The sequence below is a fragment of the Neovison vison genome, chromosome 1 (assembly GCF_020171115.1).
Source record: "Neovison vison isolate M4711 chromosome 1, ASM_NN_V1, whole genome shotgun sequence".
Lineage (NCBI taxonomy): Eukaryota > Metazoa > Chordata > Mammalia > Carnivora > Mustelidae > Neogale > Neogale vison.
This window is the reverse complement of record NC_058091.1, coordinates 90083431-90106695: the sequence shown is the minus strand read 5'-3', so window position 1 is coordinate 90106695 and position 23265 is coordinate 90083431. Positions and strand designations below refer to the sequence as shown.

Below are 23265 nucleotides of genomic sequence, written 5' to 3'. Positions count from 1 at the left end.
GTGGTTAGAAGTTCGAGCCAGGGACTACCAGAGTTGCCTAACCCTTGTGCCTGTCTCTTAAGCTTTGTGCTGGCTCACCATCACAGCCCCCACAGGGTCTCTCCGTTCCCAGCAGTAACCTGGGCCTGGGCCTGGCTGTCAGTAAGCAGGCCAGTGAGCATTCCTCGGCTGTGACATTCATGAAAAGAAGGGTGTTAATTGGCCTTTCTGGAGCTCGTGTCTGTGTGTCTCAGCCTACATGGTCCTGGGCCTTTTCCTTTGGCATTACTGCACTAAAGGTCCTCATTACAGAAAATAATATCAAGAAATGTAATTTCTATAAAATATAGGATATCAGGAATGTAATTTCTATAAAAAATAGGTATTGCTTCACCACCCATTCCCACTCCCCCAACCTGCCATTCAGTTATTCAAATAAAGCCAGGAATTCCTCCTATAGAAATAGATGGTCGCCCAAAACACACTAGAATGGACAAACAGTTCCCTTTGTCAGCTTCTAGCCGTGAGCAAGACTTGAAATTAAAAACTACCTCTGATGAGAAATTTGGCTCTTTTGGATCTTCGAGATCTCGCTCATACTATAATGAGTTTCATTATGATTTGCCTTACATGTTGGGCTTTTTGCCTGAAGTGTTGCTTGAAAGGTTCCACAACTTAAAAAGCAGGGCAGGTGGGCATCCCCAGTGCTTTATGAAGAGATCATTTTGAGCTCTCATCCTGTGTTTTGGTACAAGTCCCAGGCTAAAGTTGGATTGCCCAGGTCTAGTCTGAAGTCAGGATCACTGAAAAAGTTTCCCCCTTTCCTTGCCAAAAACAACATTGCAGTCACCTTGAAGGGAGCTCATAACCCCTCCATTTGGTAGAAGACATGGCGAGCTGCTTTGTGTTTACGGCAGTTGTCACCCCCACACCACATCTGCCTGTGGTAGGGTGTCGGCAGGTTAAGATCCTTGGCAGCAGAAGAGCATGTTCATGACCCATCTTTCCCTGTAGGCTTACCTCAACCTCTCTTGGAACTGAATGACTCTCCTGTCTACAAAACGGTCTTGGAAAGGATGCAGCGTTTCTTCTCCACCCTCTATGAAAACTGGTAAGGAACCAGTGCTACTTCTCTCTATTCTCTTTTTATTTATTTATTTAAAAAAAAAAAAGATTTTATTTATTCATTTGACAGACACAGTGAGAGAGGGAACACAAGCAGGGGCAGGGGGAGAGGGAGAAGCAGACTCCCTGCTGAGCAGAGAACCTGTTGTGGGACTCGATCCCAGGACCCTGGGATCATGACCAGAGCTAAAGGCAGCTGCTTTAGCTGTGTAGTGTAGGGATGCCATGGATAGGACTTCTGATGTAGATTCTAGTGTTCAGATAAGATGAAGTAAAAATTTGACAGGAAACCAGTGATTCTAATGTCACACTGAAATGAATTGGCTGACTTTCTTGCATTTGCTTTTTTATAGTTGTCATGTATGTCTCGGCCCTAGCCATAACTTGACATTTTATGCCTAACTTGTCTGCTTCCGGAGCATAAAATGCTGAGACCACAGTGTCAGATACTGTGAGCAGGGCTGCATTTTCTCAGAGCCCTCACCACTCAAGCTACTTTGAATGGGACTCTGGAGGCCTCTAGCCAGACTTTTTCTTTGCGTCCTGCTTGTAGGATGGGGAGGTAACTGGCCATCCCCGTAGCACACCACACCCCAGACATTGTCCTCACTCACCCAGGGCTCCGCTCAGCCAGGCTAACCAAAAGAGACTTCGTTTTAACTCCATGTTCCTTACAAAGTAATGAAGGTTACTGTTGATCTTGGCTGCCACCATCTGTCTTTAAAAAGATGGCTAAATTGGCTATCAGGTTTCCTTAAAGGCAGGTGAGGGGTGCATTACTGATTGAGCTGAAGATACCTCACAAATGAGATAGGTTAGAAATTCCTGGGGTGTTCGGGGCTGGCAGTGACCAAGGTGGGGTTTGTCACTGGCTGTGATGTTCCCTTGCAGTTTCCACATCCTTGGGAAGGCGGGTCCTTCCATGCAGCAGGACTTTTACACTGTGGAGCACCTGGCTACTCAGCTTCTCAGCTCGGCCTTTGTCAACTTGAACAATATTCCTGACTACCGTCTCAGACCCATGCTTCATATCCTTTCCAAAGTCCCTAGATAAACCCAAGGGGCCGGGAGATTGAAGACAGGAGCGGCTCTCAGGCACTGGAGGAGGCAGAGCTGAGCAGTATGGAATAGATGGAATCATTTATCCGAGTGTGTGATAATCACATTCAGTGGATGAGAAGATTGGCGTAAATGGCGGGAAAACAGGAAGGCAGACTGGGGGCGGGTCTTCAAAGTGTTCCCCCTCAGGGTAAATCTTGACGACTCACTCTTTGGAAATAGGAAAAACAAAGGGTTTTTGTTTGTTTTTTTTAATCTCTTCTATATACTGTCAGGTGCTTCCTCTCATACTTCATTCCCATTTGGACTCTCTCTCTCTTTTTTTTTAATGTTTTTGAGAGTATCTTTCTTCCCTGGAGTTAAAGGAGAACTTTAGGTAAAAGAGAGTGTTCCTCTTCTTTTGGGCAAATAAATGCCTGTAAAGTGCAGCCTAGATCCATTCCTCAGTAGCCAGGGCTTTTTGGAAAAGAGTTTGAAGATTTTTGTCCTCCCCACCCCTTTTAAAAAAGATTTTATTTATAGGAGAGCGTGAGAGAGGAGATAAACTGGAGGGGAGGGACAGAGTGAGAGGGAGAAGCAGACTCCCTGCTGAGATGCAGGGGTCCTGGGATCATGACCTGACCTGAAGGCAGATGTTGAACCACCTGAGCCACCTGGGTGCCCCAGATTTTTGCCTATTAACACAGAATATCCTAGGCATCTTGTAGGTCTTTTGAGGGTTAACTCTGCCGGTGGGGGTATCCTGCTGCCTGGCAGGAGAGGGGTGCTTTAGAGAGGGGTCTGTGTTCATGTGCTAAAACTTCTTAACCTGCCGCGCCATGGGTCTTTGTGAAGCCTCTGGTGCTCTTCTGTCCCCCAGAGCACTATGAAGCCCTGGTGTCTCCAATCCTTGGACCTCTTTTCACCTACCTCCACATGGTAAGAGATTGGTCAGAAGGGGGAGCAAAGAGGACGCTTAGGTAGGTTGGCCTGTCCTATGAGTTTTGCAAGTCAGGAGTTCCTGAAAGGGTCCCCTGCTCTTGGCTTTGCTTGCTGCGGTGGATTGCACCCCCTTTCCTTCCCCCTGAACTAGACTGATTCAGTTGCCTACGAAGACCTGCACACTCTAGTTCTGCTCCTGACCTCCTGTTAACTGAGGAGAGGCGATCAGGGGAGTCCCTCCTCTGGGTCTGTTTCCCCAGCTGTGGGATTAAGCAGGAGGACCAGCTGGGTAGAGAACAATGTCCAGAAAGACCTGGGAATTCTACAGTATCGCTGATTCTTTCCAAGCACGGGATACCCTGTTCTTGTCATGGGTGCAGGAGAGGTTCTAGAGACCACGTCTGGTAGTTTAATCTTCTGGGGTTCCCGAGGCTGTCATTGAGATCTCAAATCACCTTCAGTTCATTCTCCTCATGAAGTGGACCATAGATATTATTATCTGTTCCAACTTCTTCCTCACTGTCAGCATTATTTCCCTTTTGTTTTTCTGTTTTCCCAGAGGCTTTCCCAGAAATGGCAAGTCATCAACCAGAGGAGCCTGCTGTGGTAAGAAGCATCTCTTTTCTTGGTGGGAGCACTGTTCTTCAGGGCTAGAAAGCTGCAGGTTATGGTCGTCCTCAGCCTACATTGTAGATGGCTTGTCTGTGACCGTTAGGCATACTCTGTCTTAGGAGGGTGCTGAGACATCCTTACCCACTTTGGATTTTGATCCAGTACCTTTAGCCCACTGGATAGAGTCAAGTAATAATGCCTGCCTCAGTGGATCATTGCTATCCCGTTCCCAGCATTGGCATGGAGCGGAGACCGAAGGAAGCCAGGAGAAGGAAGCGAGCACAGATGGTCTGGTTAGGGGCACTGTTTTTCTTGTCCTTCCCTCTTTGGTACTCCTGTGGAACTTGGCCCTCTGCTTTTCTGCAGTGGGGAAGATGATACCGCGGATGACAACCCAGAGTCTCAAGAGATGTTAGAGGAACAACTGGTGAGGATGTTAACCCGAGAAGTCATGGACCTAATCAGTAAGTGGCATGGGGGATGTAGGGATAGTAGAGAAGATTTTTTCTGGGGAAAAGAACTGGTTGCTCATCTAATCCCATTAAGGCATGTTTACAGCATTACTGACAGATGGTTAAGAAATAATGAACTAGATAGAAACAAGGTAGTCCTTAAATCAACTGAAGGACATCCTATGAATTATAGACTGTATTGTATTTGTAAGACTAGAATATGTGGGAATGGTCTAAAATAATAGAAATTTGGATTAATGGCAGGAGTAACTTCCTGGTTTTGTCAAAATGGGAAAATTTTTATAACTTGGACATGAGGTGGCTAATTTTCTTTTTTGGTTATTTCATTTGTTTGAGATTTATAGTAAACCAAGGATGTATCAGTAGACATTCTCTCCTGGTCGCCTACTCTCAGAAAATTCTGTCATTTTCCTCTAGTTGATTGAAGTTAAAGGGGCACCAGAGCAGTCCGGTCAAACACCACCTCTGTTTCTGCTGGTGAAGGTGGTTTTGTGCCTGGACAGTGCCCCACTTTCCCCCAATTTCATCTGCCCGGAAGACCATTTGGGATTTACTGTCCAGAGGTGGCTCTTGTCTGGTGGCAGAAAGCCCAGTAACCCCACTTTCTTGCTTTAGCGGTGTGCTGTGTTTCAAAGAAAACTGCTGACCATGGTACTGCTCCCCCTACAGATGGAGATGGTAAGTAAGCCTGCTGTGTGGTCCTCCAGAGGTCTGCCCTTAGACTCCAGAATATTGTCCCTTCTGTAGCCAGGTCAGTTTGTGTAGAAATGGTTTCTCCAGCAGTCTGCGCTGGTGGGGGGATGTCTGTCTGGCTTTTCTCTCCACTGGCCCTCTTGCTGTATTCCTCCAGCATACTCCCACTGGAGAGCCTTTGCACTTGCTGTTTGCTCTACTAGAATAGCTTTTCTCCCAGCCATATGCATGGCCTGTCCCTCATTCACATGTCACCTCTGAAAGGTCTTCCATGACCAACCTAGAAAAACTAGCCACCCCAGCCAGCCACTCTGTGTCCTTCCTTTGCTCTGTTTTTCTTCATAGCACTCAACACTGTGTTAAGTATTAACATTGTTTTACTTCATGTATTCCCTGTTTCCCTTGTTAGAATGTAAACTCCCATCAGGGAAGGGACTTCGTCCTATTCCTGTTAACATCCCCAGGAACTAAGTCTGTGCCTGCTACAGTGGGGTCTTCAAATACTTCAACCACCAAAGATCCTCAGTGTTTGCAGCTTTTTAAGTAACTGTTGAGAGAATCTCCTGTTTCCCACTATTTTTCACACTGCAGCCAGATGCACCTCCAGACCTGCCATGGGTAGGGGCTTCTGCACCCTCTCAGGCAGCTGGGGAGCTGTCCCAGGACTGCTCATTGACCAGGCAGCCCGGGGTACTCAGCTCTCTCTTACTTGGCAGCCTGCTTTTCTCTGTTCTGAAAGGATGGAGCTTAACATTCTGCTCTCTGCTTACAGATGAAGAGATGATGGCCACAGAGGTTGCCCCCTCCACCATGACGGAGCTTACAGACCTGGGCAAATGTCTAATGAAGCATGAGGTGGGTGGAGGGGCAGGGGAGGGTTTTCTGCTTTCCAGGTATGGCGCCAGCTTCCACTTTTCCCAGCCTATGATGCCATCAAAGAATTCTTTTGGGTAATGCCGCTTTATATGAGTCAAGTTCCTGGTTCCTAAAGCTCCAGAAAACAGTGGGAGAGGTCAAGGTGTCTCCTGTGCCGGCATGGACAAAGGCTTTCACACACAAGCATACGGGCACGTTGTGGTGTTCGAGCCTAGGCCTGAGCTAGGTCTCCTTACACGTGGGTTTTCTCTGTATGGGCTGTTTTTGTTTTGTTGACTGCCTGATACACAGAGGAAATAAGCTCGTCTCCAGTAGCTGCTTTTGTCATGTTTCTGTTTATCTATGAAAACTCCAGCTCCTCGTGCAGAGGCCTACGCAGAAAATTGTATTCATTTTCTCATTTGAATCCTTCATCCTTTCCCACTAGGATGTTTGTACGGCGCTCTTAATTACAGCCTTCAATTCCCTTGCCTGGAAGGATACTCTCTCCTGCCAGAGGACCACCACCCAGCTCTGCTGGCCTCTGCTCAAACAAGTATGATTATTTACCCCTTCTCCTTAGCCCTTATGAGAGGCTGGGGTCATGAGGATTGAATCGGTTAGAAGAAGCGGGTTGCTGGGGCTCTCCAAGGGTACCCCTTTGGCCCTGAGCACAGCTGTGTCCCCAGGTGCTGTCAGGGACACTGCTCGCAGATGCCGTCACGTGGCTTTTCACCAGTGTGCTGAAGGGCTTACAGACGCACGGGCAGCATGATGGCTGCATGGCTTCCCTGGTGCACCTGGCCTTCCAGATCTATGAGGCGCTGGTGAGTCAAACGGCACGGAGGTACTGCAGCTTCAGCTCTCAGGGCCTGCTCCCAGGCGGTTCGGCCATCATAAAAGCAGGCAGCTGCCAGCTTGCTGGTCCTGCCCCTGGGCTTGGTGGGGGATGGGAAAGGTGCCAGGGCCCAGCCATCGCCATTGCATGGTTTTCTGTATCCGCACTCTGCAGCGCCCCCGGTACCTGGAAATAAGGGCTGTGATGGAGCAGATCCCTGACATACAGAAGGATTCTCTGGACCAGTTTGACTGCAAGCTTTTGAACCCCTCTCTGCAGAAAGTGGCTGACAAGCGCCGGAAGGACCAATTCAAACGCCTCATTGCTGGCTGCATCGGGGTAAGTTACATGCTTCCCCTGGTGCTCCCTGCTGGCTTGAACCACACTTGTGGTCTTCTTAGATGATGGGTCTGTGCAGACCAGAGACCAGCTGGAGTCACGATTTTTCTTAAATTTTTTTAATAGATTTTATTTACTTGTCAGAGCACAAGCAGAGGGAAGTGGCAGGGAGAGGGAGAAGCAGGCTCCGTGTTCAGTAGGGAGCCCGATGTGTGGGACTGGATCCCAGGATCCTGGGATCATGACCTGAGCCAAAGACAGATGCTTAACAGATGCATCCCAGTCATGATCTTGAAAACAACCCACTCCTCAGGGCCCAGCATCAATTCTTTTCATTTGTTTCCCACAGAAACCGTTGGGAGAGCAGTTCCGAAAAGAAGTTCACATTAAGAATCTTCCCTCACTTTTCAAAAAAACAAAGCCAATGCTGGAGACCGAGGTGCTGGACAACGAGGAGGGTGGCCTGGCCACCATCTTTGAACCCTGAATCAAACTTTTGGGCATTCTTCCTCGGCCTTTATTGTCATCTCTTCTTCCCCTTCGTAGCTAATCTCTAGGCCCCTCTCCACTGCCACCTCACCTTACACCACTGTCAGCCTGGAGAGAGATCCAGGTCTGGAGCTGGAGAGAGGGGGCCCAGTGCAGGGCAGAAGTAATGATACCTAAGGTATCAAGAAAGGGCATTCGTGCTCATGCCATTCCGTCTAGATTTCCCAGCTATCTCCCATTCTACTTGGAGTTTCAACTTTTCCAAGAAAGAAAAGCTTGAGCAGACTGGCCCTACTCCCCAAGCCCTCCCGCCCCTATGTAGCCATACACCTGCGTAGAGCGGTAACTTGGGGTGCTAACCCCTAACACTGCAACTAGCCAGGCTTGCAAAGGGGCTTGGTCTTAATGCTTGCACCAGAGAGTTCCTCCTGGGCTGTTGCAAGTCCCACTGAGCCCCTTTACCGCTGGGCTGGCAGAGGACCTTCCCTGTCTCCCAGGGGCATATCTGGGTCAGGTGCTGAGTGCCGAACTGAATGTGACCAGTTCCTGCTCTTTGTTTCGAGCAAAAATCTGGTCACCTGATGGGATCCCCAGTACAGGCTGTCACCAAGCTCTGGACAGTGTCGAGAGCAGTACCATCAGGGACCAGGGCTGGGCCAGGATCCGGAGTGCTTTCTGACCTCCCCTTAGAGCTCACACATACTCCATGCATAGTCCCTCAGCGTGGTTTCCCCAGCCCTAGGGTCCACTCAGGCATAAGAGCCACAGTACCCTGTCTAGTGTCATGTGATGCCACTGGCATCAGAGGATAATGCAGACCAGCTAGACTCTGTCTGTGACCAGCAGCTAGCGAAGCCACTGGTCTTTTCTCAGACTAGTTGGGTCCAGGTGCCTTCAAAAATCTCATGGTCTTTCAGGTCCCTGGTCAATTCTCTTGTGGACCATTTCCAAAAGAAAAGAACATATGCCTTCCTTGTCACGGCCTGTATCGTGAGGCTCCGCTCTGTTCTAAAGGTCACTGGATCGCCCTGTAAGCAGCAGGGACATGAATGCAGGACCGTAGCCTTGAGTCACGGCTGGCCATAGCCGACCTTAATCCATACAGAAACCACATAGAATGTTTGCATTCTGGAGGAGGCCTGTCATCCATGCAGCCCACTGACACAAGGGCTTTGGTAAGGACTGAGCAGAATGGCCTGGGCTCAAGCTACAGCTGTGAGCAGGTGGCACCCAGGCAGGGTTGAAGAGAGGTGAACCTAGGCAAAGAGGACTTGGGGGTCCTGTGAAGCTGTTTCTGTGGCAGATGCACCCCATGCCCTCTTCCTGAGTGGTGCTTTGGGCTGCTTCCTGTCGCCTCTGAATTCTGTCTTAGTAGGTTTCCCTCTCAACTTGATGGCTGCCTACTCCTCTCTGGTTGGGGCTATGGAGGGCATAGTTGTATTTATTGTGCTGTAATATTTTTAACATCCTGTGACTTCATGTTAGAAGTTTTCTATTGTTTATAGAACTTTTTTGTAGCAACATTAACTCTAAAGCACACCTGCATGTCAGTAAAGATCTCCGTTTCATACAGAAAGGGCCCCACCTGCCTTTTTCAAACCAGTGACTTCTAGCGTCACTACTCCTACTAAACATCCTGCTAAGGGAACTGGACAGGAAGAGTGATAACTGATGAACCTGTTCTACTGAGCTTTCTCAAACAGTATGCCAGTCAGAAAAAGATTTCTATTCCTGACAGACCTACACTAGGCCGGTCTTCCCACTCTCCCAGTGTTCTCTGTGGCTGCTGGGGCGGGACTCTGAAGCACCGCCCAAAGGGAACTGCTGCTGTCCCTTGTGAATTTTTTTTAACATCTTATTTTTAAGTAATTTCTACACCCAACATGGGGCTAAATTTATAATCCTGAGGTCAAGAGTCATCTGCTCTGCCAACTGAGCCAGCCAGGCACCCACCCTTGTGTGACACTTAATAGCAGTGTGACTTGACAGCTGTAGACCTGATGCTTCCTGTGATAATCCAGAAGATGGGTAAAGTGGCACACAGTATCTTTCTGTGGCTGAGCCCCCAGAAACCACCTCAATTAGGCATTTCTCTTAAGGCTTCAGAGGCATTTGGCCCTGACCTGCAGTAACAACTGAACCCAGTGTTCCCAAGGGCTAAATATATGTGCTGCCGAAGCGAGCACTCCCAAGGGCTAAATAATGCCAAACCTCTTCGGAGTTGAGGGCCCATATTTTGGGTTTAAAACTCAGGTAGTCCTGACAAAAGTGATTTTATTTACATGAAGGCCTTACAAAGGCACGAGGTCACATTCTGTGGCACATTAAACAAAATGTATCAACTGAAAAGGCTAGACTTGTCCCAGAAAACCCAGGACCTCCAGTCACATTGGACTCTGTGGCAGTCCTGTGAGGGCAGGTCAGGACCCCAGATCTTCAGCCTGGCTTGGGAGCAGCCCAGCCTGGACACACCAAGAAGTCTGGTGGCAGACTCAGTCCATCTGAACTGCATCCAGTTCATCCAAGAACCGCCGGCACTTCCCCATCAGTACCTTGATGGCTTCACTCACTAGCACCTCTGGTGGCAACACCCCTGTTGACTCGACAGAGACTGGGAAGCAGAGAGAGCCCTGAGCCCAGGTGTGCTGGCACCAGCTCCTGTGCCGCATCACTGCCAGCTTCTAATCCGGACTCTGCCAGGAAGCTGCACCCACACCCTGACCCAATACTCACAGATGTAGTGGTCGCGAACCCGAGCAAGTCGGACGAGCTTCTTCAGCTTCTCATTCCGGAACACTTCCCTGCTGAAGGTATCTAGCCGGGGATTGGCAACTCTGGCCACCTTCTTACCTAATGAAAAACTCTGTTCTAAATACACGAGCCCCGAGCTTTTATTTCTGCTACCCTTACAGAAAATATACTTTAGGTCCTGACCTGAATGCGTGGCATCCCCAGTGGCCTACCTTGGACCTCCTGCACTTCAATGACCCCAGGTGAGAAGCACCGGCTCAGCTCCTCCGCTGCCTCCCCTTCCACAGGCTCAAGCAGGGTGATGTCTGGCAGGAGCCTGTAACTGGCTGTTGCCACAGGTGAAAACTTGGCATGATCTTTGCCTGGAGGGTAGACTGAAATCAGAGCCTGTGGGGAAACTTTCTTCATGTTCGATAAGCCCCTAACAGAGGCCCACTGGCTTTTTGCTGGTCAAGACTGCTCAGCTGAGCACCTTAGTCACACCTCACCCTAGTGTAATCACACTACCCCCCTCCCCAACCGCCCTGGGCAGCCCGCAGGGTTCTTACCAATGCCCTTGACACAGTGCATGAGTAGGTCAATCTCCTGGCCAGGCCGCAGTTGGGCAATGAGAATATCATCATGCACAGGCCTGATAGTGCCCTCTGGGAAGAGGTCAGCCTGATTCCCCAGGGGCACCCATGTCATGTGCCTGGTGTACACTGGAGAAAGCAGCACATCAGAGAAACCTCAGTCCTTAAAACTAGCACCCAGCAAAGGGGGGCCTTCTTGCTCACCCACCACCACTCACCTTTGTGGTTCACATAGAGTTCATTGGGATCAGAGGAATCTTTAGCGGCATGGGGATTCCGCGTGCACCTGACCTGAAGACGAAACTGCAGAGTATCTATCTCTGTGCCTTCTTCATCTCCTGAACAAAAGATAGAAGTGGCTGCTCTTAAAGAACAGCTGAACATTTGGGTGCCAGACGCTACACTGTATGCATTAATATGCATTTGTCATTTATTCCTCTGGACAAATTACAGAAGGCCATGGGCAAGTGTTCACATAGATCCCAACAACTCCTGTACCAAAACGTTAGTAACTTGCTTACAATCTTAAAGTAGTCAATCCAGGATCTGAACAGAGGCAGTATGACTCTAGAATCAACTGTGGAAGAAAACTGTTCCAATTTTGCCACAATTTCATTTTCTCAAACACTGACCTTGGTTCCGATACTCAAAAAGACGGGGATCGGCATGAATAGGAATGAGCCCCAAGCGATGAGCAAGGATCTCATCCTGGACAATGGATGTGTTGTTGTACACAAGGACCTTTTCCACAGCCATGGTTGGCACCTGACCAAGAAAACAGGATCATTCACTTATAGACTCCCCATTTACTCCTATTTCCTGACATAAAAGAGGACCACTTCTAGAAGAAAACTTGATGAAAAGTTTATGACGAATGAGCAGGAGGAATGCTCAGCAAAAACTGCCAAGAAACTAAAAGAAAGGGGCAACCTGAGAATTCTCCAAGTAAGGTGACTGCACAGTTTCCTACCCAACTCCGCCCTTGCCACTATAACCACCGGTAAATACCTCAGCTAATAAAATACGTCGAAAAGCATTGGCAATGGCTGCATCAATTCCCACCATGTCGAACTCCAATGAGTTTTCATCCAGGTGCACCACATCCACACGGAAGTTCTGCAGGGACAGAAAATGCAATAAATGAAGCTTACTCTCTATGGAGTCAATACCCTCCCACTGGATATGCCCCTAATGTTCTCTCTCACCCAAGAACTTCCTTCTGGCCATATGACCCTCATAGATGTTCCTTTCTCTCCCAATCCTTTAGGAGTTTCTTGAAAAGTTTCCCTGTTTTTAATTCTCTATTTATTTAAAATCACCTGCAATATGGCCTCCCACTAGACCATCCAGAGAAACTATTCTACAAGAGAACGGGCCTCCACACCCTTTAATCTAGTTGACACTATTCAATCCATATCTTACTAGACTCCTCTCCTGCATTCAGCATTGATAGAATCCCTCCATTTTCTTTATTTTTTATTTTCTTAAAGATTTTGTCAGAGACAGAGAGAGAGCGCGCGCAAGCAGAGGGAGAGGGAGAAGCTGGCTCTGCCGAGCAAGGAGCCCGATGTGGGACTCGATACCAGAACGTTGGAATCATGACCCGAGCCAAAGGCAGTGGCTTAACCAACTGAGCCGTCCAGGCATCCCAGAATCCCTCCCTTTTCAAACTCTGCCTTGGCTTCTGAGCACCAATCTTATGGTTCTCTTTCTCCTAAATCCTTCTAAATTCTAATCTTTTACTGACTCTATAAACAACACTATCTTCCAGGTTTTTTTCTCTCTCCAAAGCGACCTCAATCACATTCATGGTTTTAACAATCATGTACTGAAAACTTCCAAATTTATCTCACTTCTGATCTTTCAAACACATGTTCTACTACCCTGCTAAATTTCTCCACATACAGGAAACTTAAAGTAGTATCATTCCCCTTCCCCAGACCTATTTTTCATCAGTAAATGGTACCACCGTTCATTAAAGCAGTTCCTCAAGCTGGGTCATTTTACATTCCCTCCTCACAGCCAACATCAAAGCAATCACCAAATTCACCTTCTATCTTCCCTTTGCTCTCTTTTTCTGATTATAATCTTAGTTCATGCCATCAACCTCCACCCCTCTATGCAATTCTGTCACAAATCTGACTGCCCTATTTGATCTTTGATTCATTCTCTCCCAGCCGTTATGGCTGCAAATTAGATCATATCTGCTTCGAGCTCTTCAAAAGCTCCCTATCACCTACAGTGTCTAATAGGCACTTCGATCTCGCCCACCACTCATGCTAGCACTTTATATTCGAACAATAATAACCTGCTTGGCCACTCCCAGAACACAGCTCACAAAGCCTTTGTAGTTTAGCTTTTGGTCTTAGATCCCCCTCACCTTTCCCTGTTGTCAGATTTTACTCATCGTTCAGGGCTCAGTTCAGATGTCATCTCCTTCAGGAAGTACATCTTCCATACCGCTGACCCGCTTTCCATTCTAGATTAAGTGCCTCTGTGGGATCACCCCATCCCTTACTGTCCTTATCGCTACCAACCACGTTTACCACATTATACTGAAATCACTTATGCGCGCTATTCAACAAGATTAAACAGCTTGTTCGTCGAACAGAGCACAAACCGTGTACACGGAGCTCCTAACCCGTTGCTCAGTAAACGACTTATGAACCAAGCGAATCCCAAGGGCTGCTTCCAAGACACACGCTGCCCAAATCACAAGGTCCGTTCCAAATACCCTCTCCAGCCCCGCCCACCTACCTTCTCGAAGCGGTTTTGGTCCCAGGCATCATCATAGCCCGAATAGTTACCGGGAAAGTCGGTGGTATGAACCTAGAGCAAAAAAGAGATGAGTCTGCGAAGGGGCAGGTAGGGCAAGTCCGCCCCAACTCATCCCTGTTCCACTCTCTTTTCTCTTCCCAAGCTCAAGGCCATAGGCTTACATTGCGAACCCCGAACTCCCCCAGAACCACGCGGGTCCGCATTTCTTGCACCGCCTGGGCGGCCGCCATCTTCATCCCCTCCACGTGATTAGGGCAGCAAACTGGCGCGTGCGTCCCAGCCGTCCTTCTCCGTCTCCGTGGTAACGCACCGCCTCCCGGATTCTTAAACATCGCGAGATTCTGTCCAGCCTGTGTCCACGTCCCCAGTTCCGGAAGTCAGTTTTAGCCAAACATCCGGGCTTCTTCTTTTTGCGTTCCGGCTGAACCCACCTCTCTTTCTCGCCCCTAGACATAGCCCTCCCTTGGGCCCACGTCTCTCCCACTCCTCCGCGCGCGGGACTTACACGGGCTTCAGCGACGGGAGCCCTCGAGGGACATGGCAACTACGGCGGCGCCGGCCGGCGGCGCCCGAAGCGGGGCTGGCCCGGAATGGGGAGGGTTCGAAGAAAACATCCAGGTAATCGCCCCCAAGGCTCCGGCTGCTAGCAGCCCCAGGGCTGGCAGCCGTCTTGAAGTGTTGTGGGGACTCCCCCTGGGAGCGTGGAGGTCTGCTCCATTTGCAGCACTTGTTCTCCCCTTTGGATCTTGGTGTACACGAAAGGCAGTGGGACTAGTGCTGACCTGAAAGGTAGACTGGTCCTCCAGCCAAAGGGCCTCGTGTCTCTGGACACACCTGCTCTTGCTTTCGAGACAAGTTTGTTGGTCGATCGGGGTCAGGCGTGGCGGGGGAGTGGGCAGTTTTCACTGGCACTGGCGAAAACCATGCTGTGTGCACAGCTTTGTTTGGGGAATGGAAAAGACAAAGGAAATGGGCACTTTTGCAGCCCTCTGAGAATCTGGCAAGAAAGGTAGAAGAAAGACATGTATGCAAGACAGGAGTAGGTTTTCTAGGCTAGAAAAGAGAGCCAGACCACCAAGGGTTCTGAGAGCAAATGAGGGGAAGAGAGCCGTGTGATCTGTGGTGATTCCAAGCCATGCCCCCAGCAGTGGAAGAACAAAGTCCCAAACCCTGGGAGGAACAGAGGAGGACATGCGGATGGAGCAGAAAGGTCCCGCACTCTAGAAGCCATTGTCTTCACAGGGTGGGGGCTCAGCTGTGATTGACATGGAGAACATGGATGATACCTCAGGCTCCAGCTTCGAGGATATGGGTGAGCTGCATCAACGACTGCGGGAGGAGGAAGTCGACGCTGATGCGGCTGCTGCGGAAGAAGAGGATGGGGAGTTCTTGGGCATGAAGGGCTTTAAGGGACAGCTGAGCCGGCAGGTGGCAGATCAGGTAAGCAAGACTGGATTCCAAGTAGCTGGGAAGGTATATCTAGGCAGGCCCCAAGGGCTGGAGTTGGTGTCGAAGTTCACCTCATGTTGTCTAACCCAGTAGAACTATGTAGAAGACCAACAGAAAATGAGCAACAGGGACTACAGCCCAGAATCTCTCTCACAATACCTACTTGCCCCACTTCCATCTTCCTTACTTCAGATGTGGCAGGCAGGGAAGAGACAAGCTTCCAGGGCCTTCAGCTTATACGCCAACATCGATATCCTGAGACCCTACTTTGATGTGGAGCCAGCCCAGGTGCGAAGCAGGTGAGAATCCTTCTCTTGACAGAAGCTGCCCTCCTCACACCTAGTTCTTCATCCAAACTACAACCAGCTACCAAGGCCTGAGTCTCTGCCTTCCTCCTCTCCATCTAGCAGACCGCTCTCCTTCCCTCAACACACAGTTCAAATGTCACCTCTTCTGTTCCCCATTCCTCAACCGCATCCCCAATTAGTCCCTTCCTGGTGATCCTAGAGAACTTTATGCTTTCTTTTAACAGATGACCCCGCAGCAGTGCTGTACTCACTTATTTCTGGGGCTGGCTCCCCAGAGAGTGCCTCAAAAACAAATCTGTTTTATTTTTATATTCTCAGCACTGGAACAGTCTCTGAACCAGAATACCACTGCTTAGTTGTCGAAGGACTTTTCGAGAAGTGGATCTAATTTTGGCTTGATACTTTGCTCGTCATTTAAGAGGTGCTCATCAGACACCCGGTACCACTTAGCAGCTATTTACTGAGCATTTGCTGTGTGCTGGGCACTGTAATGGTTCTGTCTCATGGAAGACAGGGTGAAGATAGTTGGAAGCCTTGCCCTCAGGTGCCGTTAGAGTTCAGCACTCATGTGCTCAGGGAGGACACCTGACCCAGAATAGGCTAGAGGGCGGTATGGGGCAGGTTTCCCAGAGGCGGTAAGATCTAGCCAAAATTCAAGGTATTATAGGAGCTGGTCACTTCAGAGTGGGGAAGAGTGACTTGTAGTTTTTTTCTTTCTGTGTGGAATTTTCATACCATTTCTAGGCTGTTTTTGCAGAAAATGCTCAGCGGTGTTGTGAGGAATGGTAAGCAGGAAGAGACAGGAGACACATTGGTTCCCTCAAGTAAAACCTTTCCTACAAAACCCTTTCCAGGGCTCCACCATCACAGCCCTGAATTCTGGGCATTCTCTTCTGAAGTTGGTCTGTTTTATTTTTTATTTTTTAAATTTTATTTATTTATTTGACAGAGATCACAAGTAGACAGAGAGGCAGGCGGAGAGAGGAAGGGAGCAGGCTCCCTGCTGAGCAGAGAGCCTGATGCAGGGCTTGATCCCAGGACCCTAGGATCATGATTTGAGCCGAAGGCAGAGGCTTTAGCCCACTGAGCCACCCAGGTGCCCCTGTTGGTCTGTTTTAAATGGAAGCAGGTCAAATAGATAAATTGTCAAGCGCTCTCCCAAGGCCCGGGCAGGCTTTCTGAGTTTTCCATGTGTGTGAGCCTGGTATCAGAAGGTTTTCCTTCCTGGAAGCATTTTTAGGAACAGGGAATTTATTTCCTCATTCCTTGTCTGTCTTTACTCCCCTCTTCTTCCTTTATCATCCAGCATATTTTCTGGAGTTAAGATGACTAAGATTTCAGGCCCTCCAGAACCTTATAGCCTAGTGCCGCCTTGGCTCTCATCTCTCCTCTCTTCTCCCAGGCTTCTGGAGTCCATGATCCCGATCAAGATGGTCAACTTCCCCCAGGTGAATACCCAAGGTAGCATGTCTGGGAGAGCCGGGGGAGAGATGAGGGTAGGGGGTGGGGCCACCCGGCAAAGCCTAGGAAGACCTAAAACAGAAGAGCCATTGTACCCTCCAGCCTGAATGAGTTGGTATATTGACAGAAAATCGCAGGTGAACTCTATGGACCTCTCATGCTGGTCTTCACGCTGGTTGCCATTCTCCTCCATGGGATGAAGACATCTGACACCATTATTGTAAGCAGGACAAAGGACTTTGGGGGGTGGCTGAACTAAGTTGAAAGCTGCCCAAGGAGATGATGGTGGAGTGAGGTAGAAGCAGCCCCTGAGGGAAGCCCTGGGTGAGGCTGAGATTAGAGGCCTCCCAGGACTAAGCAGAGCCTTCACCCTACAGCGGGAGGGCACCCTGATGGGCACAGCCATTGGCACCTGCTTCGGCTATTGGCTAGGCGTCTCGTCCTTCATTTACTTCCTCGCGTACCTGTGCAACGCCCAGATCACCATGCTCCAGATGCTGGCACTGTTGGTAAGGAGTCCAGCATGGTGGCGGGAGAGGGTAATCTTCGAAAGAGTAGCTAGGCCTTGGTCTGCATCTCTCCCAGGCCCCAGGCACTGGAATGGGATGAGCCAGCCAGCGGACTGTTTCTTTCTCAGGACCTTCGTGAGAGCTCAAAGGCCAGTCCAGCCTGAGTGATTTTCTTCTCCGCCATTCCGTTTCCTAGGGCTATGGCCTCTTTGGGCACTGCATTGTCCTATTCGTCACCTATAACATCCACCTCCATGCCCTCTTCTACCTCTTCTGGTTGTTGGTGGGTGGGCTGTCTACCCTCCGCATGGTAAGCCGGGCAAGAGGTTGCCAGGGGTGGGCTGACCTCCCAGGGAATTTGGGAAAACAGCTCAGAGCTGGGGCCAAACCCCACAGAGGGCTCCGAATGGGTGGGAAGAGCCCAAAAATGGTCCTAAGCTCTGGGTCGGAATGTCCTCTCCACACTGCTTGCTTTGGAGCCAGGCCCTCTAAGCTGTTTCTGTGGCCCTAGGTGGCAGTGCTGGTGTCCCGAACAGTGGGCCCCACGCAGCGGCTGCTCCTCTGTGGCACCCTGGCTGCCCTGCACATGCTCTTCCTGCTCTATCTGCATTTTGCCTACCACAAGGTGGTAGAGGGTGAGTGACAGCAGAGCCGGGGGCAGGGGGGACATCCTCCGAGCTCGGTGCCCAGCCAGCTTTGGCTCACCTTCCATCTTCTCTTTTAGGGATCCTGGACACGCTGGAGGGCCCCAACATCCCGCCCATGCAGAGGGTCCCTAGGGATGTCCCTGCTGCACTCCCTGCTGCTAGGCTTTCCGCCACCATGCTCAATGCCACAGCTAAGGCTGTCGTGGTGACCCTGCAGTCACACTGACCCCACGTGAGACCCTTGGACGGCCCCTGTTCCCCCATCTGTGGAGCAGAGGAAGATTAAAGAACAGTACTGATGGCGTGTGTCTCTTTGATGGGGTCTGCAGCTGCCTCAGAGCTGTAGCCACTTCTGCAAACCCCTTAGGCCTGTGGGCCTTCTGAAGGGCACAAGGCCTAAAACCCCTGCCTGGGACTGCAGGGCTTTACGACCAGTGCAGAAAGTGGCTCAGCTCCTCTGAGGCCCTCTCTCCGCTTCCTCCTTCCTCCCTCTTTATCTCTGCCACGTTGTCTTGCTAAATATAGACTTGGTAATTAAAATACTGATCGAAGTTTGGAACTGGAGCTACCATTCCAGTGGTCCTCCCTGCCACCTTACTTCCTATACACTTTCCTGTTCTCTTGGCCCTGGTGGTAATGGCACCTGTCCTCTTCTTGATACCCTCATCCAGGCAGGATGAAGGTGGGAGAGCCCAGACTACACTGAAAGCAGAGACTGAATATGAAACCTGTCCCTGGGGGCGAGGGATACTCACCCCACGGAGCCGCAGGGAGGCCTCAAACACAGGAACCCTAAGTCTGATGGAGGAGAGCACCCAGCTTGAGTGGGCTCAGCCTCACTCACACTGGGACACCAATGGAACAATGACAATCCAAAAATGCCCAGATTCAGCCCCATGACATTTACAAGGCCGTCATGCACCCAGACCACTGGGTAGGGATAATTCAGAGCTCACATCTGAAGCCAAACTTGCCGGTGTCCTGGTTATACTGGGGCCAAAGGAACAAAGCTATCATCTGGAGTTTATTTTGTCCTTCCTCTCCAGGAGGGTTGTTCACTCTTAAAAACCACCCACCCCCGACCCAAGCCTAGCACCACCCACCCCACCACCCATTTAATCTCCACTTAAGGAGTTAAGTCAGGTGGTTAATAGGACGTTTGGCCTCCCTTCACTACGCTTATATTTTTTTTCCTTAGTAAATCTGGGTCAGCATCTTTTCCTCCCAGCAAAGGGCCTAAGAAAGACCTGCCTTTCATTTGCCTTGTGTCCTCCGATATGTGAGGACCCCACTACATCACCAGTGAACAAAGTGCGAACAGCACTACCCGCACCGTGCAGTGTACCCTTCCTGAAAGTTCCAGCTCCCTTAACTCGGTCGCCTACCACAGCAGAGGGCGCTGGTCCAACACTTCCTTTCATTGCGCTACCCCAGTATCACACGTACTGAGAGCCCCGAAGCATCTGCCGTCGGCAGCTGGGGAAGGAGCGGCACCAACACCTTGCACCTACTTGGGGTTCTCCTGCCCCAGGAACCCTTCGCGGTCCCGGTGTGCCTGGCAGCCCCGGCCCCTTCGGCCCGTGGCCCCTGCGACCTCTGCAGCGGGGCCGCCATCTTGGCGAGGGGCAGGCGGGGACGTCTTCCTGGGCTTGACCTCCCCCAACGCCGCTTGCGCGCGCGGCGCGGCGGGGATTACGGGGCCTTGGGGAGGACCGGAGGGCGTGCATAGGCCGCAGGCGGAGACATCAAGGGTCAGGCCCTGAGGAGGAGGGAACGACGGGAGAAAGAGCAGAAGCAATGCCATCTCCACGTGACGTGCCTCCATTCTGCCCGCCACACCCCCGGCTCATCCCCGGCCTTGACCCACCACCTACTTTCCGAGTACCGTGTGGGTCCACGCCCAGGGGAAGAGCGGCCCCACCGCTCGGGAATGCCGGGTGTGCGCAGACCCCGGGCCGCGTGGCCTAGGCTGGGCAGGGGGCGGGGCGAGCGGCGGTGACGCGACCGTTGCCATGGGAACCCGCCGCCCGCTCAGGCGCAGGAGCCGAAGCCCGAGCCGGAGCTCCTGCCCGCCGCCGGCTGCCCGCCCGCCCGCCTCGGGCTCTCCCTGCGGGTAGGTAGGGGAGCCGGGCTGGAGGAGGGGAGGGAGCAGATGTGGCCTCCGAGCCGAGACCGGTCCCGCACGTCCTGAACCGAGGCCCCGCAGCCGCCGCCCGGACCGCCAGGAACGAGGACAAGCGCGAAGCAGCGCCCACCCGGCCCCGGCCCGCGAGCTCCGGCCCGTTCCCCAGACACGGACGGCACGGTCCGCCCCGGCCCCAGCGCCGCGCGGTCTCAGCCCGGCAGGCAACCTCGGCGCCTCCGCGACCCCTGCCGGCTTCGGCCACGGCCCCGACGCTCTTCGCCTTCACCCACACCGCCGCCGCTGCCGCCGCCGCCGCCGCCGCGGCCGCCGCCGCCCGCGCCTCTGCCTCCGCCTGTGCCCCCGCTCCGTCCGCGACCCCTGCCCAGGCCCCGACCCCAGCCCCGACCCCGCCCTCGGCCCCGCCAACCTCGGCCGCGGCCCGCGCCCCGGCCCCGGAGGCCCAGCCGTGGGTACGATGTTGCCCAGCTCCATCCAGATTTCAGGGGAGCCGCTGTCAGGCGCCGAGGTGCGGGACATCTGCCGCGGCCTGCGCGACAACGCCGTGCGCCTGCTATCACTGCGCGGCTGCCGCCTCTGCGACCGCGACTTCGGCCGCATCTGCCGGGCCCTGGCCGGGGCCACGTCCCTGGCGCAGCTCAACCTTAACCTAGGCGTCGTGTCCAGTCCCAGCCGCATCAAGCAGCTGGCAGAGGCGCTGCGGACCAACCGCTCTATCCAGTCCCTCTTGTGAGTGCGCTCCCTCGCAAGGGGGTCCCGGGCACTGCACCCCTCTTCACACGCCCCCTGCCACCGCCTATTCCTCCACACACTTTCCTGTAGCTGTCTCTGCGCCATCCTGCTTTCTCCTGCTTGTACACCCTCTCATCCCTCCACCCAGGCTTATCCCTTTCCTCTGGACTCTGCACACGCGGCCCCACCCCAAAGGAGATGGGCTACCCTCCCCTTTCTGGCACGGCACCTGTACCTCCCCATCTAATCACCAGCCTTGACTTCTTGGGGGGCAGCCCTTCCCGGCTCAAGTAGGACCTCCCCTGGGGACTAGACCCCTGCCCCTGCACTCTGCCCGCTGAAGAGTCCCAATCCACCACTCACACACTTCTGTGCTTTGTCCTGGATCCCAATCCCTGCCCCAGAAAAGAAACCAAATTCTGCCTCCACCTGGGTTTTTGGAATCTAGAATTTTCTTTCTCCCTTCCGAAGACTTCTCCCAAGTGCTGTGACAAGTGCCCTCCTCATCTCTAGGGCTCACATAAGGGAAGGGGTCCGTCCCCTACAGATAGGGCTGATGACTGCAGTAACCTCTGCTCTCTGGTCTCACCCACCAGCCTGCACGGAAGCCCCCTGACAGATGCAGGACTGGCCTTGCTGAACCCAGCACTGGCCCTCCACCCTGCCCTTGTGGCTCTGGACCTGGGGGACTGCATGCTGGGTGATGAAGCCATCAACCTCATCTGTGGCCTCCTCCCCCCAGATGGAGCCAAGTCAGGTGAGCAAGAGGCCCTGCTGAGGACACGGGCTGCTGTGACCTTGATGAAAAAGCCAGATGCAGAGAGCAGGGGGTGTGACCCAGAGCTGAGGGTTCTGATGGGGTGTATGTGTGTTTGAGAATATTTATTAGAAGGATGGGGGGCTGAGCAGAATGGAGACTCAGGCATCCAGCCTGTGGTGGGTGGGGGACGCAGGGAAGGCAGGTGTCTCTTGAGGCCCAGGAGCTCTGTGGTGGGGTGGGGTGGGGTGGGTCTCAGCCACCAGAGACACCCCAGAGATCCAGGGCAGGAGAGGAGCTTGAAGAGGGCCTGACCTCCATCCTGGCTCCTCACTTTGATGCTGCCCAGGCTTGAAGGAACTGACGCTGAGCGCCAACCCTGGCATCACCCCTAAGGGCTGGAGCCGCCTTGCGATTGCTGTGGCCCACAGCTCCCAGGTCCGCGTCCTCAATCTGGACTACAACCCCCTGGGTGAGGCTCAAGGAAGCCCCCTGTGAGTCTCACCATCCCACCCCCATTCAAGAACTTGGGACCATTGTTTGGCCATGGTAACACCCCTTCCCCCTGGGGGACGGAGAAGGGAGGGGGGATGTGTGAGGTAGTGGAGAAGCCACTTATGTGGAGGACCAGATAACCACCAGGTACATCAAAGTACCCATCACCACCCCTGGGCTGGCTTTCTTCACCCGTTCACTCCCGAGTCATGGAGCCTCCCTTTTGGCCGCCTACCAAATGTCTGTGCTTGCTGGCCTGGGGTGGGATCTAGGGTCCTTAGGGCACTGGGGAGGCCTCAGGGGAGGAAGGGTTGGTAGGCCCACTCATGACTGCCAGTGACCGTGTGCTTGTGTGCTGCCTCCCTAGGTGACCATGTGGCGGGGATGTTGGCTGTAGCTGTGGCCTCCAGCCGCACCTTAGAGGTCCTGGACTTGGAGGGCACAGGGCTTACCAACCAGTCAGCTCAGGTGAGAAGTCTTCATGCTTGGGGTGGGGGGGCTGGGATGGAGGTGCAGGTGAGGCCACATGTCTGTGGACATCCTGAAGTGGTCTGAAAAATCCGCATTCTTCCCCACCTCAGACCCTGCTAGACATGGTAGAAAATTACCCCACGGCTTTGCGGAGCTTGGTGTTGGCTGAGAACAGCATTAGCCCTGAGCTGCAGCAACAGATCTGTGACCTCCTCTCAGAGGGAGAGGAGGAGGAAGAGGTGGCAGGAGGGGCTGGCGACACGCAGGAACAAGAGAGAGGGCGAGAGCCTGCTGCCCAGCAGAGGAGCAGCAGCTCCTGGATGTGCCCCAGTGGTAAGAACCCCCAGGGTCGGGCAGAGCCAGATCCCAAAGAGGCCTAGGCCCAGGGAGAGTGGGTGTGGGAGACCTCAGCCGCCTCCCACCTGTGTCCCTGGTGGAGGGATGAATGGTGGTCTGAACAGCCCTTTGCCTTTCCACAGATCCCAGCTCTCAGATGGTGCTTATGACTTCAGGACTAGGTGATAGTCTGTTGGCTGAAACCGAGATGTGACCCTCTGCTCGGGCTTCTGCGCATCATTACATGTTGTCTGTGTCCCCAGCACCTTACCCCGGATGTCAGGGTCAGGCCCTAGGGCCTGGGAGGGAGGTGGGGGTGCCGGGGGCTCTGGTAGCTCCCGGCAGCGATGGGAAGCTCTGGAAGCTGACTAAGCAACAGCCTTGGGTGCACGCGAACCCAAGGTGACGTCTCTGGACTTGGCAGCTCTGGCTGCAACCCGCTGGCTCGGAAGAGATTTTATGAACTCTACAAC

The 23265-nt window shown here is 52.4% G+C and overlaps 4 protein-coding genes across 5 annotated transcripts in view; 3 read left to right on the top strand and 1 right to left on the bottom strand.

Annotated features, from left to right (window-relative positions):
* Positions 1–8922, top strand: part of XPO5 (exportin 5) — a 48088-nt gene extending 39166 nt beyond the window's left edge. For both annotated transcript variants that reach the window (XM_044251553.1, XM_044251544.1), the window contains 11 exons: positions 994–1090; positions 1996–2132; positions 2984–3081; positions 3644–3690; positions 4063–4160; positions 4785–4847; positions 5635–5717; positions 6166–6273; positions 6407–6544; positions 6730–6894; positions 7244–8922. In XM_044251553.1, the coding sequence (XP_044107488.1) occupies positions 994–1090; positions 1996–2132; positions 2984–3081; positions 3644–3690; positions 4063–4160; positions 4785–4847; positions 5635–5717; positions 6166–6273; positions 6407–6544; positions 6730–6894; positions 7244–7381 (1172 nt within the window). In that variant the 3' untranslated portion in view covers positions 7382–8922. The remainder of the gene's footprint in view (positions 1–993; positions 1091–1995; positions 2133–2983; positions 3082–3643; positions 3691–4062; positions 4161–4784; positions 4848–5634; positions 5718–6165; positions 6274–6406; positions 6545–6729; positions 6895–7243) is intronic.
* Positions 8923–9640: 718 nt separating this feature from the next.
* POLR1C (RNA polymerase I and III subunit C) lies at positions 9641–13781 on the bottom strand. Its single transcript, XM_044251560.1, has 9 exons — positions 13646–13781; positions 13464–13535; positions 11715–11822; positions 11339–11471; positions 10925–11044; positions 10683–10835; positions 10347–10496; positions 10117–10233; positions 9641–9994 (listed from the first exon to the last, which is right to left on the bottom strand). The coding sequence occupies exons 1-9, from the start codon at positions 13718–13720 to the stop codon at positions 9876–9878; spliced, it is 1047 nt and encodes a 348-aa protein (XP_044107495.1). The 5' UTR covers positions 13721–13781; the 3' UTR covers positions 9641–9875.
* An 84-nt stretch (positions 13782–13865) lies between these two features.
* Positions 13866–18160, top strand: YIPF3 (Yip1 domain family member 3). Its single transcript, XM_044251531.1, has 9 exons — positions 13866–14102; positions 14727–14924; positions 15126–15232; positions 16644–16689; positions 16830–16922; positions 17080–17211; positions 17408–17521; positions 17723–17846; positions 17936–18160. The coding sequence occupies exons 1-9, from the start codon at positions 14022–14024 to the stop codon at positions 18082–18084; spliced, it is 1044 nt and encodes a 347-aa protein (XP_044107466.1). The 5' UTR covers positions 13866–14021; the 3' UTR covers positions 18085–18160.
* A 2161-nt stretch (positions 18161–20321) lies between these two features.
* Positions 20322–23264, top strand: LRRC73 (leucine rich repeat containing 73). Its single transcript, XM_044237405.1, has 6 exons — positions 20322–20730; positions 21330–21490; positions 21840–21962; positions 22353–22453; positions 22567–22789; positions 22936–23264. The coding sequence occupies exons 1-6, from the start codon at positions 20459–20461 to the stop codon at positions 23004–23006; spliced, it is 951 nt and encodes a 316-aa protein (XP_044093340.1). The 5' UTR covers positions 20322–20458; the 3' UTR covers positions 23007–23264.
* The last annotated feature ends 1 nt before the right edge of the window (position 23265 follows it).

Coding starts and splice junctions, on each gene's coding strand:
- POLR1C (XM_044251560.1), bottom strand. CDS start 13,720: ATGAAGATGGCGGCCGCCCAGGCGGTGCAAGAAATGCGGACCCGCGTG. Junction 11,045..11,338: donor TTTTGAGTATCGGAACCAAG/GTCAGTGTTTGA, acceptor TCTTTTGTTCAG/GAGATGAAGAAGGCACAGAG. Junction 9,995..10,116: donor GGTTCGCGACCACTACATCT/GTGAGTATTGGG, acceptor TCTGCTTCCCAG/TCTCTGTCGAGTCAACAGGG.
- LRRC73 (XM_044237405.1), top strand. CDS start 20,459: ATGTTGCCCAGCTCCATCCAGATTTCAGGGGAGCCGCTGTCAGGCGCC. Junction 21,491..21,839: donor CCCAGATGGAGCCAAGTCAG/GTGAGCAAGAGG, acceptor GATGCTGCCCAG/GCTTGAAGGAACTGACGCTG. Junction 22,790..22,935: donor CTCCTGGATGTGCCCCAGTG/GTAAGAACCCCC, acceptor GCCTTTCCACAG/ATCCCAGCTCTCAGATGGTG.
- YIPF3 (XM_044251531.1), top strand. CDS start 14,022: ATGGCAACTACGGCGGCGCCGGCCGGCGGCGCCCGAAGCGGGGCTGGC. Junction 14,925..15,125: donor GCCGGCAGGTGGCAGATCAG/GTAAGCAAGACT, acceptor TCCTTACTTCAG/ATGTGGCAGGCAGGGAAGAG. Junction 16,923..17,079: donor AGACATCTGACACCATTATT/GTAAGCAGGACA, acceptor TTCACCCTACAG/CGGGAGGGCACCCTGATGGG.